Source organism: Sardina pilchardus, chromosome 2, assembly GCF_963854185.1.
Source record: "Sardina pilchardus chromosome 2, fSarPil1.1, whole genome shotgun sequence".
In the NCBI taxonomy this organism is placed as follows: Eukaryota; Metazoa; Chordata; class Actinopteri; order Clupeiformes; family Clupeidae; genus Sardina; species Sardina pilchardus.
In genome coordinates, this window is record NC_084995.1 from 35,708,868 (window position 1) to 35,727,501 (window position 18,634).

Below are 18,634 nucleotides of genomic sequence, written 5' to 3' on the forward strand. Positions count from 1 at the left end.
ACCCCATTTAGACGCAGGCCTTCTGAGAAGATGACCGACTACTGGTCACTAAGAGACCACACACTTCCTGTCAACAAATGTGAACACAACACAATTCATAGCCATTTCCCTCAGGCCAATCAGTGACTACAGGGGAAGACCCTCATACATTGTGTCCTGACTGTTGATGCTGTTTATTGTCAGTTTAGGTAAAGTTTAGGTGAAATAGAAGTAGCGTTGGGAATCTCTGATCAATTTGATTGGTAAGGCTAGATCCGATGCAAGTGTTGCAAACGCTTCCCTATCGAGAGTCACCAGACTATTCACTTTGTGAATGAATTTGGGTTTTTTCAGGCTCGTGGGTTTCAACTGTGGGTAAATCATGTGTCTGCGTTCTGGCTGTGTGTGTGTGTGTGTGTGTGTGTGTGTGTGTGTGTGTGTGTGCGCATGTGGGGTGGTGCCGTAGATAACTGATGACTGATTATGAACCTTGTGGTAAACCGCGGTGTGATGAAGGCAGTTTCAGTTTCTGCTGCAGCACAGATTGCCTCAGCTCTGTCAGTCAGTGCTCTGCCGCTCTCTTTCATTTCTGTCATTTTCCTGTCCTCTCCGTCCGTCTCTCCCTCTCCCTCGCTCTCGGCCCGTCTCTCTTCCTCTGTGTGTTTTGGCTAACAAAAATATGTGTGTGTGCATAAGCTGACGCAAAACCTGTGTTCATTCATGTGGGTGTATGCGTGAACTGCTGCAAACTGTCTGTGTGTGTGTGTGTGTGTTTTTGTACGCACACATGTGACATCATCATGTATGTGTGTTGTTTGTTTAATGTGATTGTTGCCGTGGTAGCAACACAAAGGCGGCTGTGAGGAGACGTCCAGGCCGTGTTCAGGTCCTGACAAGCGACACGTGTGTGCGAGTGTGTGTGTGTGTGACCCAGACTGTGTCTGTGTGTGTGCATGTGTCAATAGGTAAATGTGTATGTTTGGGAACCGTATGTGTGTAGGGAAGTAAGTGTGCGTTTGTTCATATATTTGTATGGCTTCACACAATCCTCATATAACACACACGCACACACACACATGCATACATACATATCCTCATATACACACACACACATGCATACATACATACATACTGTACATGCCTACCTATCTACCCACCCCACCCACTGGCTGATGAGAACATCTGGTGAAGTAGGTCCAGTGCTGGTCAAGCCTGGATTGGGTTCCCGTCATGGTTCTAGTCCGGAGGGGCATGGCCCCAGTACTCGTACGTTGTCAGCTATGGGCCTGTGAGTGAGGGAGAACTCATTTTAAACCCTGTCTGCTTTACTGATGCCGCCCAAATGTGTGTTTTAGAGGTTGAAGTATGTGTGAGCATATAGGGGCAGTCTCATTGTCATATACATGTACTAAACAGTGTCATCCTATGGGTTCGAAATGAACTAGCCTTCCTGTTGCTTTTAAAAATAGTGATGGGAAAACTTGGTGTAGGCGGGTTATCACACGCAGTTGACATTTAGCAATGTTCAGACTCGTTCAACAGCATGCAATGCTTATCATGTCTCATTTGTGCCAGCTAACAATGCAGTAGGCTAGTTGTGATTCTTGTTGTTATGTACATTTGGTTAGAGGTACACCTTTGTAGGTACAATAGGTCCTATGCCAATTTCCTTATTCCCTATTAAAGGGTTTCTGTTGCACCTTTACAATCACCTAGTCCTGCAGTATTGACATTAACCACTACAGACTTAGTCCTGTAAAGAGTATTCAATTTCACATATATAACCTCTCCTGTACTGTCCATAGGTTTCACAAACATCCTCTATGCTCTTGGTGATACAATATGCACACATTCTCTATGCAGTCCTCTTTGTCTCTGTCTGTCCCATGCACATAGACCCCTCCCTATTTGATCCTGTTTGTAAATGTTAGTTAGCTTCGCTGACACCAGGCGGATTCTCAGAACAGAATCGGTCTGGACTTAACTGCTCACTTCTGAAGGGGTGTAAAAGTATAAAAGTTCAGCAAGCACATCATTCTTGTCGGTTAAACAAAGGTTTTTAAACTCAATTCCAAAGAAGACACGGTCATCCACTGACGCCCATCTGGTCAGCCAGTGGTTGTGTTCAACAGTACTCCTAACCGTACTCCTTTGCTGTAGAAAGCCTGTCCCATGTCGGATAAGCAGTTGTGAATTGGTTCCTGGGTTTTTGGTGATATGGAAATGGGATTGAATGGGAAGGCTAGGCAAATCTCCAGTGCGAATTCAAGTGTGCCCACAGATTCATCCAAATTTTGTCTAGTGTTGTTGATAACCAGTAAGGGATTCCATACCTTTCTACTGTATGTGTCAGAATAGTTATGGGTGTGTCCAGTTGTCATTAGTAAACAAGTTAATTAAAGGTGAGACAGGGTGATTCCTAATCTCTCAACTAATCATAACATTATCCCACATTCTCTGAGTTTGGAGGAACCTCCAGGAAAACACTAGAACAGCAGAACGAACACAAGAACACACCAGGGGCCTGTACTACGAAGGGAGTTCAACCTACCCAGATGTAACCCAGGGTTACTTTGCTAAACCGGGGTTGACAAAAACCTGGTTATCTTCAGCCGCTTACAATTTGCGCTCCAATAATGGATATGGATCTTCCAGGTAGCCTACGTCGACATGGTGGGGTGGTACTTCGCCTATAAAGGGTGTGGTTAACCGCAAACCTCGGGTTAACCAAGAACTTAACCTGCTCGGAGCAGGTTTGAGATGCAGCGTATATTGCCATGGCAGCATACCTCGGTTAAAACCTATCCACCTTTTGTAGTACGGGTTAATCAGGAAGTTACGCCACACGTGATCAACTTACTCTCGAAGTTACCCAGCTAAGCCAGTAACCCCGCTTCGTAGTACAGGCCCCAGAAGAGTGGAACTAGTCCAAGAAAGAGCACTCTGGAATAGTGGAACTAGCACAGGATCACTTAAGAAAGGCGGAAGTAGCACACTTCACAAATCAGTGTGACCTGACCTGTGGCCTCTTTTTTGATCCCAAACCTCAAGTGACCTACTCCGCTCACTCCAGATACTGACGGAGTGCTTGACTTCTAGCTTTTGAGGTCTGAGCCCTTCAATTACAAGTATCTAGTTAGAAAGTAGAAATAACAACACCAGGTCAGGAGGACCCCATCATCAGTTAATTGTCAGTTTCCAACAAACATGCATACATACATAAAGAAAAAATATTTAAAATGTTGTTCCTCTCTCTCTGCCCAGATGGGAGTCATTATAAAGTGCTATTGCAGTCAATGGAGCCGTTGGTTGTGTACAAAAGTGTCTCAACTGTTGGTCCTCTGTCATTGCTTGAAGCCCACCATATTGGATAAGTGGTTGTGATTTGCCCGGTTGGAAATCAGTTTCATTGGAAGAGTGTCTAGATATGTCAGGACAAATGCAATGATCTCTCAGATTCGTCTGGTTCCCGGAATAGAAGATTAAGTAATACACAACAGTTGTGATGCAGTAATGAACTCAAGCAACCATGTTAGATGGGAGTTCATTTAGATTTGCTTTGAAATTCTGGAATTACGTTATAATTCTGGAACTCTGGAAGGTTTTTTTTTTTTTGTGTAGTTGTTTAACTGAACTTGTGCATTCTTGTGTGTTTCCAGGCACAGGCGAGAGCGGCAAGAGCACCTTCATCAAGCAGATGCGCATCATCCATGGCGCGGGCTACACTGACGAGGACAAGCGCGGCTTCACCAAGCTGGTATACCAGAACATCTTCACCTCCATGCAGGCCATGATCCGCGCCACCGAGAATCTCAAGATCGGGTACAAGTACGACCAGAACAAGGTGAGAACCGAGACACAGAACCTAGAACCCAGGGCTGGACCCAAATAGCACCACTTTGGCAGCGCTTGCATTGCATTACTCAGGTTTTTGGCTCCAGGTGTAGCGCCGAGAGGCACATGAATAGGTTGTCAGTTCATGATGAACTATATGTTCACAGTTCCCAGCTAATTGTAATATGGAGTGCATAATTCATCAGTGGGTATTTCTGTTGCGTTTGACCTCGGGCAGACTCTAGCTCAGACTTCTGACCCCAACCATGATTAGTCTCATATGGCTGTGTCTGTTTGTGTGTCTGTGTCTGTGTGTGTCTGTGTGTGTGTCTGTGCTCAGTCCAACGCCATGCTGGTGAAGGAGGTGGACATAGAGAAGGTGTCGTCGTTCGAACCGCCCTACGTCAGCGCCGTGAAGATGCTGTGGACCGACCCCGGCATCCAGGAGGCCTATGACCGCCGCCGAGAGTACCAGCTCTCTGACTCCACCAAATAGTGAGTGTACACACACACACACACACACACACACACACACCCTATAAGGATGAGATGAGTAGTGTGTGAGAGAATGGGGAGTTGAGGAGTGTATTATTTAGGAGTTGGCCAAGAAAAGGAATCAGTCAATGTGATCATGTGCAGTGTGTGTGGATGTGTGTGAGCGAGAAAGAGAAACAGGATGAATGAGACATTGACTCAGGGTTCGTGACCATGATGAGGTGAATGAACTGTTGTCTGTTTTTTAATGCATTTGTTAGCCTAACTGTTTATTTCCTTGCTGTGTGTGAATGTGTGTGTGTGTGTGTGTGTGTGTGTGTGAGAGAGAGAGAGATGAAGGGAGGAAGATGAGTGAATGGATGAATAAGATTAAATTAAATACATTTCAGGACACAAAGTAACCTAAACAACTGAAGATGAATGTACATACATAGCACACACTCGTAGATGTGACGGGTGATGAGTAAGGATCACCACTTTCTGAACTCAAGTGTGGTGATGCAAACAGGAAACTGGCAGGAAGTCGCGTCCATGTTTGGAGTGGCGCCTGATAGTGGGCTCGGCTGTCCCCTGGGTCTGTGTCCCTCTGCTGACGGACACACTTAGAAGGAAGGAATACGGCCTACCGCATAGGGCCACCTGATTAAAACACACACACACAGAAATGGATCGGAGATGTGCAGTGTGCACTACGAAGTTCTCCAAATAAATCCACTCTGTTCACTATTCAGACTTAGACTGTAGTAATAGATCACATATACATGCACACTTTCACACACATTCTCACACTCCCTGACTTCCTATGTGATCGTTCCCTGTGCTGGAAGTGTCCTTCTGTGGAGCCGGAGGGCTGCAGCAGAGACGAGCTCCGGCTAGAGGCGGCACTGACTGCAGCCCTCTGGTGGTGGCACACCAAACTGCACCCTCAGGCTCACAGAGCTAGGGAGACAGGATGGAGCAAGCCATCAGTCAGAGAAAACCACTGGCGCCACCTGCCTCTCTCTCTCTCTCTCTCTTTCTTTCTCTTTCTCTCTCTCTTTCTTTCTTTCTTTCTTTCTCTCTCTCTCTCTCTCTCTCTCTCTCTCTCTCTCTCTCTCTTTCTTTATTTCTTTCTCTCTTCTCTCCTACCATTAATGAGGGCACATCCGCTGCTTTAAGAGGGCATTAAAGGAAGCTGATGGTATTTGCAGGTCCTGCAGGAACCACAGACCATCCCTTTGGTTGGGTGCCCAGCCCAGCCCACACACACACACACATGCATATACTGTATACATCTACAACACACACACACACACACACACACATATACACTACTAGAGCGACAAATCTTTTTGGGGCATTCTGCACGTCAGTTAAAGGAATAGTTCGGTATTTTACACTTTAAGCCCGTTTTCTGTATTGCCTAGCATGAAAATGAGTGTTTGATACCGAAATCTCGACGATTGAGCCTGTTTGTGAAATTTGGCAGCTTTAGAATGGAGCTCTGTATGGCTTTTAACATTGTTCGCTTTGTGCATGGGCTATTCTGTCCTTAAAACACCCCTAAACGTTCGTTTTTAAAAATGTGCAGCTCACTGAGTGGTTACTGGTTTTCAACAATCTTCTATAGCAAGTTTTGCAGTGAAATTCAAATTCTGTTGTGTTATATTAGGCACACACGGTTGTGAGGTATCTGAAAAAGTACTTCCGGGATTTCGCAAATCCCTGATAAAAGATGACAGAAGCTGTATTTCGCTGCTAAACTTGCTATAGAAGATCGTTGAAGACCAGTAGCCACTCGGTGAGCTGCACATTTTTTAAAACGAACGTTTAGGGGTGTTTTAAGGACAGAATAGTCCATGCACAAAGCGAGCAATGTTAAAGCCATACAGAGCTCTATTCTAAAGCTGCCAAATTCCACAAACAGGCACAATCGTCGAGATTTCGGTGTCAAACACTCGTTTTCATGCTAGGCAATACAGAAAACGGGCTTAAAGTGTAAAATACCGAAATATTCCTTTAAGGTAGAACCACCTCACCAGCTCCACTCTTAAGGAACTGCCGAATATGGGACCAGGCGAGTGCGTGGAACTTTCTGGAAACCCCAGTTATGGGGTGGACTTAACCACATGTGTGTGTTCTCTGGGAAGCCATCAGACTTGGAGTGCATCAGTTTAATGGCCATGAAATGTTAAAACATCCCCAACCCCTTAAACCCATGAAGCTGAAATTGAAGAAGGAACTGAAACAGACATACACACACACACTCACACACACACCCATATGCATACACATTGTCCTGGTAAGTGGTTTGAATAAGTAAATATGACGAGGAAACTGGTCTCTGAGACTACACAGACAGACACATGGTTTCACCTCTGGCAAACACACCAGAGCTGGTTACACAGCATCACACAGGAACACACACACACACACACACACATATACATACATATACATATATGCATGCATACACACACACAGGGTACTAGGTCACACAATAGGGTATTATGAGGCTACCGGCTTCTACCGGATAGTGAAACGGAAGAACACAACAAAAGATAGTGGACAGACGCACACTGCCAGGTTTTAGAGGAGCACATGGAACCAGGCTGCAGTACGAGGTGCCAGCACATGGCATGATGTTTAGGTGGTTACAGAGTGTAAGGCTGATCAACTTAATCATACTTAATATATATTATACATATATGTATATACATATACTTATTTATGAATACACAAATACACTCTACACTTACACTGTTTCATTTTTTTGTAGTTATTTAGTGTGTGAATTTGCAGTGTGTGTGTTCATGCGATCATGTGAGAACCTGTGTGTGTGTGTGTGTGTGTGTGTGTGTGTTCTTGCGTACATGTGAGAACCTGTGTGTGTGTGTGTGTGTGTGTGTGTGTGTGTGTGTGTTCTTGCGTACATGTGAGAACCTGTGTGTGTGTGTGTGTGTGTGAGTGTACTTGCGTACATGTGAGAACCTGTGTGTGTGTGTGAGTGTACTTGCGTACATGTGAGAACCTGTGTGTACGTGTGTGTATGTATATAACATGCCTTTGACCCTGCAGCTACCTGACGGATCTGGAGCGCGTGACCGCGCCCAGTTACGTGCCCACTCAGCAGGACGTGCTGCGCGTGCGTGTGCCCACCACGGGCATCATAGAGTATCCCTTCGACCTGGAGAATGTCATCTTCAGGTACTGGTACCGGGCAGAGCGCAGCACAATGCAGGGCAAAGCAGAGCTGTGCTCCCTCTAGTGGTCCACGCCAGAAACAACCGCTCGCTGCCTGTACCGCTGTTGCTGCTGCCACCACTACTGATCTCATAAGACACCCTCACTGAAGATTGCAGGCCATGCCAAAGCTCACACACACACACGCATCACGTCGGCTGTGCAATATTTACTCTGCTGAAATTAGTAGGGCTTTATGACCCATTACACGAGGATACACAAATTGTGCCCTGATGGTAAGAGCGATAATGAGCTTTACATTTTTGGCCATAAAACTGATTTGCTAATGGTTCTTTAGCCTCGTGCTAACACCTCCAGTGTCACGGCGGTAGTGGAATCTAAGTAAGCATGCCAACGGCTCAACAGCCAAGAGCTTATCTACTTGATTTTTGGAGCTGTTTACAAAAGCTAAAGAACTGTTTACTGACATTTGCGGAGTGTCGATGCTCCTGGAATCTGGCCCAGTATGCCAAAGACTGAAGACGCACAGCTAGCTGGCGATGCTAGTAGCAGTAGCAGCAGCGCCACAGTCTCGTGTCGGGTGTGTAGCTGAACATGCTAAAGGCCTGGCCGCCTCTCAGTGGGGGTGCAGTGGGATGCTGGGTCTGTAGTCCCAGAGATCAGGGGTCGTGGGGGACGTGACCCTGTCCGTCTTCACCTCAGACTTGGATCACACACTCACACACCGGCTCTGCCTTGACCACAGGTGAAGGAGCACAGGTGTGTGTGAGTCTGTACATTCCAACATCTCTGTTCTTTATCTGGGATTTGACTGTTTCTGTGCTCTGTATTTCTCTCTCTCGTTCTCTCTCTGCCTGTCTCTGGTTTTCCTCCTCTCTCTCTCTCTCTCTCTCTCTCTCTCCTTTTGTCTCTGTCTATCCCTGTCTTTTGGGTTCTTTCTGTTTCTCCTCTTCTCGCTCTCTCTTTTTCCATCTCTCTTCCTGTCTTGGTCTTTCTGTCTCTCTCTCTCTCTCTCTCTCTCTCTCTCTCTCTCTCTCCCTCTCTCTCTCTCTCTCCTGTCTGCCTGTCTCTCTCTCTCTATAGCTATCTTAGCGATCTGGATCGCATTGCCGAGCCCAACTACCTGCCCACACAGCAGGATGTGCTTAGGGTGCGCATCCCTACCACCGGCATCATAGAGTACCCATTCGACCTTCAGAGCATCATCTTCAGGTACACTAATCCGCCAGGGCCGCCCTGGACCTGCGCCGAACCTCACGCCGTCGCTCTGTGTGTGTCTGTGTGAGAGAGGCTGCAGGACTGCTTCTGATGAAAGAGACAGATGCATTTAGACAAGGGTGTGTGTGTGTGTGTGTGTGAGCGAGTGTATGTGCGTGCTAGGGACCTGTTCCCCTCCACAAATATTTTCTACCATGTGTTTGTGTGTGTCAGATGCGGAAATAGACTGTGTGTGTGTGTGTGTGTGTGTGCCCGCGCGCCCGCGCTCACACACACAACAATTCAGTATTGTGCATTATCTTCCTGAACATTAGAGTGCATCTTGGAAAAACAGTTCCTTGTGCTTTACATTTGTTGAAAGTGGAAGGCAAACTCTGGTGGAGAGTCGGTGAGAAGTTGGATCATGGACTTGGATGTAATTTTAGCCTTGTAGAAAAACAGTGGAGTTAGATTTCAATACATGCTGAAAAGATGAATAAAGTATGGTGTGTAAATAATCAGTTGCCGTTATACAGCAGGAGATGTGGCTGACTAGAGGATGTGGCTATTGGCTAATATTGCTTGACCAGGAAGTAAGAGTCCCATCACGAGCCTGGGTACTGCCTCTGTGTTTGCAAGTGTCTACAGGGTACTTATTTGCATTTTGCCTCTGCCTTCAGACAGTTTGTAGTGAGATAGACCTGTTGTCAAACCTGGTCCTAGCACTACGAGAGTATTCCATTGGCAGTGTGTGTGTTTCTGTGGGTGTCTGTGCACATGCATTCTGGTAAGTGTTCCTGAGCGTATCAAAGATGAGCCTTTTTGGATATCAGCCTCTTCCTGTATCAGAGGCTGGGGCATTTATCAGAGGCTGGGGCATTTATATGTGCTGCCTGCTACCCCATCCGCCCAGACTCTGTGGCCCAGTTTCATATTGTCTGTCTGGTTCTCTTCTTGGCTTTACCCACATTAATGCTGCCGTTGCAATGGCTACTGCCTCACTTGATGCGTATTTCACCCCTCTCTACTCATCCCTCTTTTTCATCCCTCATTTTATGTCTCCGTCCCCGTGCGGACTTTTGGCGCTTTCTCCATCTCTTCTCTCTCTCAGTTTCTCTTTCTTGTTCTCATTTTTTTTCTGTTGCTCCATCCCTTTACCCCCCCACCCTCTTCCTCTTCCTCTCCTCCTCCCTCCATCCGTCTCTCTCTCGCCCTCCATCCCTCCATCCCTCCCTCTCTGCTGAGGTAGTGTAGCCTGCGGGGTGTGGCACGGCGGCCTACATTGAGGTTGGTGGCCATGTTTGTAAGTAGGCCGCATGTGTCTGGCGTCAGGCAGAAGGAGGTCGGCCGTGTGAAGGAGCTTTATTTTGGGCATCCGTTCCTGGAGGGCCTCGTTTGTCAAAGCCCCTGTCAGCCCCCCACCCTCCTCTCTCTCTCTCCGCCTCTCTCTGTGCGCCTGGCTGTATGCACACAGGGACACCAGAGGGCGCCATGGAGTCCCATCACTCTCACCATCATTCGCTGCTCCTCTCTCCATTCCCCTGCATACAGACACAAGGGGGTGCCATAGATTACAAGACAGGGCATTGATGTGAAGAACATCCTCTCTTCTCCAATGTGTCTTTCTCTCTTTACTCTCAATCTCTCTCACACTTTTCTTGTTTTATTCCATTATATCTCTATATCTCTCTTTATCTCTGTCTCAGAGGCAGAGTGAATGGGAGAGGCCACATCTGTTGTTTTTTTGTCTGTGTCTGTCAGTGTGGACAGACAAAGTGTGTGTCTGTCTTGACAGGTGTGTGTTTGTGTGTGTGTCTAGTGGAGTGTGTGTATATAGCTGTGTGTCTGTCCATACTTATGTGTGTGTGTGTGTCTGAACAATGCTGTGGTATTTTAATTGCCTCCAGGAGCTCTGGCCCGAGTTGAAACACACACATGAGTTAAGTCATCAGAGAGAAGTGGGGGATGAGGAAAGGAAATGAGGAAGGAAGGGAAAAAGTGAGTGAGAAAAGAGAAATGGGGAAGAGAGGGGGAAGAGGAGGAAGGAAGTAGTGACACCCGAAGAAGAGAAACTGGGGAGGGAGAAAGTGGAGTGGTGGGATGAGAAGAATAGAGGATGGAGGACAAGAGAGAGGGATAGAGAGAGATGAGTGGTGGGATGAGAAGAATAGAGAGGGATAGAGAGAGATGAGTGGTGGGATGAGAAGAATAGAGGGGGATAGAGAGAGAGATGACTGGTGGGATGAGAAGAATAGAGGGGGATAGAGAGAGATGAGTGGTGGGATGAGAAGAATAGAGGATGCAGGACAAGAGAGAGGGATAGAGAGAAAGGAGTGATAGGGTGGTGCCAGAGGAGAGAGAGATTGATTGGATGGGATACCAGGAGATGGATGGATGAAGAGGAGAGAGAATGATGAAGGAAGAGAGGAGAGCAATGGGGGGGTTGGATGATGAGGAGAACCTAAGAAGAGAAGAGTGGGGATGGAGAAGTGGGTTGGGGTGGCTGGGGGTTGGGTGGGTTGGGGTGTATTAGCAAAATGTCACATGGACGACTCATGGATGGAGACCTCGTGACCAAAGATGAGTAGAGAGACAGTGGGGAATATTGTGGAGAAGGAGAGGGATGTGAAAAAAAATCAATGTGATACAGAAAGGTGAATGAGGGAGAACACATAGATGGAAGGGATACGGAGGAAACCTGGAGGAGACATGGAATAAAGAGAGGCAAATAGTGAGCTTAGTACACCTGTTCTGTTCGGCTCCCGGGTCTTCATTTTTATCTTTATATCTGTGTTTCTATCCATCTCTGTTTCTCTCTATGTTTATGTCTATCTATCATCTGTCCATCTCATTTTCACTCTGTCTATCCATGTTTTGTCTGTCTGTTTTTTTTCTGTCTGTCTTTCTCTTGGTTGTTTCTCTCTCTCCCTCCTTTCTCTCTCTCTCTCTTGCCTCTCCCTGTTCTGTTTAATACCACTCCTCTGCCTTGTGTGTTTCTGCTAGTAGCACATACGGGATGGCTTTTTGTGGGTTTGGAGTGGATCTTTTGGCCCGTTTCTCTTGCTGTAATGCATGGAGAGTGATCATGTTCATGAGTGGTGATGGGCACTGTGCACTTTCGTCAGGTCACATGACACGTGTGTGTGTGTGTGTGACGTTGACTCCAGGCCTGGGTTCCCAACAGCAGAGGGGCGGAGAGAATGAGATGAAGAGGAAGAGATGTAGTGCGTCAAAAGATGAGAGAGAGAGAGAGAGAGAGAGAGAGAGAGATGATGATGAGACAGAGAGAAAGAGAGGGAGAGAGAGATTTGGCAGAGAACAACTTTTTACTCTCCCCTATCCAGTGCAGTATTAGCCCAAGGCTGTTGGGAATCTGGATCTGTGTGTGTGGGAAGCCTGCCTGGTTTAGTTTGAGCTGTTTCTTGGTTACATCATCACCCTTCGAGCCCATTAGTGTTGAGAAGCAAGCAGTTCTGGACATGCACTGAAGTTGAAATGTGACTTTTTCATCTCACAAATAAATGTACGTGAAGGTCCTGAAGGTCCTGCTAGACTGTAGCTCCAATGGCACACCATTACTATCAGTGTTCAATTCAACTCTACATAGCAGCAGGTGGCATTGCCTCCGTAATCTCAAGGAAAACAACCAACGTAACCAACTGATGATTTGGAGAACTGAATATAATGAAAATCCAAACATGAAAAGCCTGTATTTGAAAAAAAAAGATACAATGTATCAGATATAGTCATATTCAACAGAATCAGTCCTATTCATTTTCCCATAGAGGATTTTCCATGTTTGGGCAGTAATTATATCGAGCTGACGACGCCACATTCATACTGGCAAAGGTTGTTATAGGCCTTAAATGGTGAGCATAAAATCTGTTGCACCATCCAACAAAAAAAGCCTCCAGCTGCAAACTTCCTGCGACTTTCACTCTGAAGAGGTGCCAGAGCTGTTTTCCTGAGTAAGGAACACCAGTAATGGAGTCTGCTGCAGGTAGCACACACACCTAAGAAGAGGACAGAGACAGAGACGAGCCCATGTAGACTTAGTGAAACTGGTGCAGATTCTGCTTCTCAACCCTAATGGATTTGGGTGTTCGTAAGGCAAAAATCTTACCCGTGTACTCTGTGGTAGATTTTTGGATCCGTCCATTGGAAAGTTTAATCCTCCTCTTGTCTTACATTATGTACTATTGTTGTCTTTAGCTTCATATAAACATTATGGTTATGTCCTTCCTGCATGTATGTAGCAGAAGTTTTTTTTTCTTTTATGTTTGACTTACTTCAACCTTTGTTATTTTGACTACTTTTTGTAGGTATGTGAGTATAAACATAGTTAAAGGCTAGGTTAAAATATCAGTCAAATCACAGAGAACGTGTCCTTGCATTCTTGTCATGAACTGAAGTGCTTTTATGACTGTTAGGCCGACTTTCTTAGATCACAGTTCAACATTTATCCTGTACTTCCAAAGCAGCTAAAAATTTGTGAGCAATTAAACCAGAAAAAAAAGAAAAGCTGCTTCTTTCCTCTGTTTAGCAGTAGCTTACAAAATAGTTACCACAGATCCAATAATAACAGCAATACAGTAGGCCCTAATTTGTTTGATGGGCAAAGTGATATAAAGATAAGTCAAGCTAAAGCTAATTTAATAATACCATGGACAAGACCTCATCTGCAACACATTTATGAGTTAGATCAAAACTTGTGGCAGCTGTAGTTAATGCACAAAATGCACAAAACAATTGCTTGTTGATAGACTTTGCACTTTGTGTTGTTTAATTAGGGCCACACCAAACTGTGATTTTTACAGGATAAAAAATAGGATTACTGTCTAAGTGCTATGTGCAAATTATTGTTCCACACATTTAAAATCAATTCAGCTCTGTATTTGAAACGTTGATTATGTGCTGTCCCTATTTAAAAGCATGAAGAACACACATGTACCATTTGAAACATTAGGGAGTTCAGTTCATGGGAAGGTCGCAAGGAAACCTGAGCTACTTAATGATGTCGTAATGGAACAGTACTAATGTAATGTAAATTTAGGGGCAAAGAGCAAAACTTATTGAAGCTAAATCAAAGCATTGGCAGAGTATATAGCAACTATAGTAGCTATTTTAAAAAAGAAACGAGTGAGGTGTGGCTGAAATGATCTCCAATAGTAAAGTGTTTCCTCTTCCTCCTTCTCTGTCTCTTGGATCTCTCCATCCCCTCTTCCTGCTCCCTCTCTCTCTCTTTTTTGCCCCTTTCTTCTTTATCTCTCTTTCTCTCTCTCTCTCTCCACTTCCCCTCTCTCAGGATGGTGGATGTCGGAGGCCAGCGTTCCGAGAGGCGGAAGTGGATCCACTGCTTTGAGAACGTCACGTCCATCATGTTCCTTGTGGCGTTGAGCGAGTACGATCAGGTCCTTGTGGAGTCCGATAACGAGGTACTGCTGGCTGAATCACTGTGTGCACACCAACGTTTTCATCGGTTACAAGGTTGTAAATTGAGTACAGTGTATGATTGCACAGTTTTGATATTTAGTGTGTGGTGGTAACAGCTGCCGCTAGCTGCAACTTTGCAGTCTTAGCTCAGTTTGGCAACCCAGGTCTGAACAAATCCACCTGAACTGAAGTCCTGAAAAAGCACTGACCTTCAACGCTAAACTGTCTATAGTTGGACTAAAACCCTCTCAAAGGGACTAAAAGGAGCACTCTGGGCTGTAAGTCTTCAGTGGTCAGACATTACGTCAGCTTGTTTAGTGTGTTTTGCTCTTTTCTTCCTTTTTTGCCACCTTATTGTCTGTCTCCGCCCCCCGCTCACCAACCCTCTCCGCCTGCCTCCCGCAGAACCGTATGGAGGAGAGCAAGGCCTTGTTCCGGACCATCATCACATATCCTTGGTTCCAGAACTCCTCTGTCATTCTCTTCCTCAACAAGAAGGACCTTCTGGAGGAGAAAATCTCCTATTCCCACCTGGTGGACTACTTCCCTGAGTTTGACGGTCAGTGTCCCACAGTGGCGCCGTGTTTTTTCTCTCGTGTTTTTCTCTTTTTGTGGTTTTGTTGCTAACCTGGGTACCTTTTTTTTTAACTGTGAAGAAGTGGTAAACATACAAGACAAACTCCATTGTTGTTGGTTTGCTAAGAGAATAAAGCCATACAAGTCATCAATATTACCATGCCATGAATCCTTGTCCATCAACAGTCTCTGCACTATAAGCCCATAAGGTCATGCTGGACATCCCTTGCAATGCAGTCTTTGTAACTCGCCATGAAGCCATAGTGTGCTCTTATTTGGGGGTTGATTTGCCAGGGTTTGTCACTAAACTACATACTTGAAATACATCATGGGTCAGAAACGTGTCTGACTGACTCTGGACTAAAAGCATCTCTCATGGTTCAGAGAGAATATTACTGTTCTTTTTTCATCATTAAGGACCAGCTTTTAAATCAGTCTATCACACTGTGGCGCAGGTACTGAGTATTCGCAGAATCTCGCTCTGGGCAGCTGAATGCTCACCACCTAACGTCATCATTTTTTCATAGCAAGCATGTCAACGTTTTCATGGAAATAGCTATAAAACTGGTAGTTGAACTGATTGACTGACTGTTCTCCCGTCCCAATTGGCAGGCCCGCAGCGGGATGCACAGGCAGCCCGGGAGTTCATCCTGAAGATGTTTGTGGACCTGAACCCCGACAGCGACAAGATCATCTACTCGCACTTCACCTGCGCCACCGACACGGAGAACATCCGCTTTGTCTTCGCCGCCGTTAAAGACACCATCCTGCAGCTCAACCTTAAAGAGTACAACCTAGTGTGAGCCACCTCTGGGGCCTCATACAGCACCCCCCAACACACACTCACACTCACACTCACACACACTCTCATTACACATGCGCGTACACACACAGGCGTACAGGCGTGCACGCTAACACTAACACACACGCATATATACACAGGCATATGAACACACTACACACGCACGCGCACACAATCATACACGAAACAGAAACACAAATACACACATACGTGAGTACATTTGTGCACTTGAGTGTGTGTGTGCACACGTGCATCACATGCACATTCTTGTGTATGTGCGTAAACACACACAAACACACATGCCCGCATGCGCATAGACAGAAACGTACAGACAAATAGTGTAAAAGTTGATATGTGAATCCCACTCGCACACGTAAACTGACACGTACCACTGTCTACTCCCTTTGAATCTTCCTGCCCCTACCACGAGCCCCGTCCTTTGTTTGTACACTTCATTATTTTTGCCAAAGCCACTCCTTCTGGTTGGCAGCTGTAGGGCCCTGAGAGTGTGTGTACGTGTGTGTGTGTGTGTGTGATTGCGCGCGTGTGTGTGTGTGTGGGCGGGCGAGCGAGCGTGCATGTGCACTCTAAACATCCTTGTAGGCTCGGACACCGGAAGAGGTCCATCCCTTTCCCCACCACAACACGCCCATCACCACCCTGACGACACTACTCCTCTGACGACACTACTACTCTGACGACACTACTACCCTGATGACACTACTGCCCTGACTCCTGTCGCTGCACTTCCCTTTCATGTGAAACACACACACACACACACACACACACACACACACACACACACACACACACACACAGCGCCCCCTCACCTAGCTGTAGGCACATCATGAGGAACCACAGCCAGGACTTTGATTGAAAGTTTGGCGCAGGCACTAACACACACACACACACACACACACACGCACACATACACATATAAGCACACACATGCATACATACACACACGCATTCAGCATACACAAGTCTTCAGCTCACATGGTGAATGTATCTACAGGTGTGAGCATTGCAAAGCAAAAACAAAAGAGACAAAAAAACAAGATTACAGCACCATATAAAGTAGAACACCTGGATTGCGACAAACTCCAGACTGAAATCAAACGACATCTTTATAATGCTGAGGAGAAGGGGGTGAAAGGGGATGAGTTTTCCAAAAGCATAAACACCTGAAATCTCTGTAAATTCCTGAGATTATCCTACAAGAAAAACAACTAAAAAAATACACATTTTTAATAATAGTGACTATTGCTACTTGTACTTGCTATGAAATATAATGGCAGAATTTGAAGCAGTCTAAAGAAGCGAAATGAAGATCAGACTTATTTAAATATTTGAATACATGTGCAAATCAAGCTTGATCAGAGAGTGAGACTGTGTGCTTGTGAGAGTGAGTGATTTATGTATGAAAAACATGTATGTGTGGGTGTGTGCATGTGTGTGTGACGCAAATGGACGTCATGAGTATCCCTTTGCGTAATGTTGCGTATGTTTTATGGTAGGCTGCATCGCTTCCCTGCCCTGCACTGCCCCTCACAAACACCCGTCCCACCTTCTCAACCCCTGACCCCTACCTGCACCCCCTGGCCAGCTTGTTTGGCTCACGTGATTGGTTGGGCCGTAAGTTGCCCCTGATAGCAACTGGCACAGGGTGCTATAGTCGTGCAAATGGACGTTCACACCCCCCTCCTCCCCTCATAACTGTCCCACAATCCCCTTCTTCCATCCCTCCCTTCTTACCTGCAGAATTGTGTGATGGGGTGGCTTGCAAAGGCCCAGGTGCACAATGTTTTTAAACCAGTTTACTTTTGTTTGTTTTTCACAAGGAAGCGTCATCTATCTATCTATCTATCAGCTGACTCAAGTTTGACATGCCGAAGCAAAGGATGCTGGGATGCGGGATTGGGAGGGGTTTTAGGGGGTGGGGTCGCTTTGTGGGGGGGTTGGGGTTGAGCATTAATGTGCTGAAGTCTGATGAAGTGAATTGATTGTGTATATTTATATTTGTAAATACGTATACACATAAATGCTTATGTACAAAAAGTCTGTGGTACACTATCTTTGGCAAAAGAAAAAAAATTATAATCCACTTTTTTCGTAACTGTGTACGGTTTTGTTGGGGGTTTTTAATTTCTTATGAATTACAATATTATCATTGATACTGTGATTCTGTCTGTTTCCGTTTTGCTACCACCATTAACGTGTCACGCAAGCTGTCGGGGCAGGACACATGTGCACAGAAAGGTCACCAAAGGTCAGAGGTGAAAAGTGACATAGTCAGCTCTGTGCACATGACCACAAAGCCCAGTCCAGATCTCTCCTGTTTTAGCTTTTCTCCTTATACCTACCATATAATGAAATAATTGAAATATTTTCCTTTTTTGAAAGATAATTAAATAAATACATTTTATTTATCTAATTTATGGACCAGATTTGAAGGTGTTGATAATTTGACTGCTATTTGTTTTTTGTTTTTTTTTTCCTCGCTCATATTTGAAGTGCTCCCCGCTAACAGGTCAAGGTGGAGACATGAGTCTATACTGCTGTACAAACGTCTGTCATGGAACTTTTTTTTTCCTTTAGTGTATTTGGGGATTTTTAAAAGAAAAAAAAACTTTTTTGCCTCCAGACTTACTTGTTGCCATTTTATTACAATGTCCTACCATAAGATATATACTCTTCCCTGTTATATATATATTTTTTAATCAGTTTGAATTTTCTCATGGGTTTTTGATGCAGCGCTTAATCCAACCATAGGAAACGTACCGTATGAAAAAAAAAGTAGACAGCTTTTTAAACAGTGATTAGTGACCTATTAGGTCCATATGCTTGCAACATGTTTTATTTCTTCTTCTCTGCTTCTTCCTCTTCTCCTTTCTCTTCTTCCTCCTCTTCTGTTGTTGTTGATGTTTTTTTTGTTTTGTTTTGTTTTCTGGTATTTCTAAATAACACTGCTTGTTTTCTTCATTGTGCAAGTAAGTAATGTGCAGATAGAACTTTCTAGCAATTTTGGCGTTTTAAGCTTTTATACTGATGACCTCGCATTCTCATTATTCATCAAGGGCTATCACTAAAAAAAATCTATTGAAAGGAAGGAAGATGAGATGAATTGTGCTAAAT

The 18,634-nt window shown here is 45.2% G+C and overlaps 1 protein-coding gene across 2 annotated transcripts in view; it reads left to right on the forward strand.

Moving 5' to 3' along the window:
• The window catches only part of gna11b (guanine nucleotide binding protein (G protein), alpha 11b (Gq class)), a 45,927-nt gene extending 28,509 nt beyond the window's left edge, over window positions 1-17,418 (forward strand). The window contains exons 2-7 of one of the 2 annotated variants that reach the window (XM_062528859.1): window positions 3,639-3,823; window positions 4,154-4,308; window positions 7,366-7,494; window positions 13,994-14,123; window positions 14,527-14,680; window positions 15,310-17,418. In XM_062528859.1, the coding sequence (XP_062384843.1) occupies window positions 3,639-3,823; window positions 4,154-4,308; window positions 7,366-7,494; window positions 13,994-14,123; window positions 14,527-14,680; window positions 15,310-15,500 (944 nt within the window). In that variant the 3' untranslated portion in view covers window positions 15,501-17,418. Of the gene's footprint in view, window positions 1-3,638; window positions 3,824-4,153; window positions 4,309-7,365; window positions 7,495-8,574; window positions 8,704-13,993; window positions 14,124-14,526; window positions 14,681-15,309 lie in introns of both variants that reach the window. The other variant, XM_062528853.1, reaches the window with a different exon arrangement.
• Window positions 17,419-18,634: the final 1,216 nt, after the last annotated feature.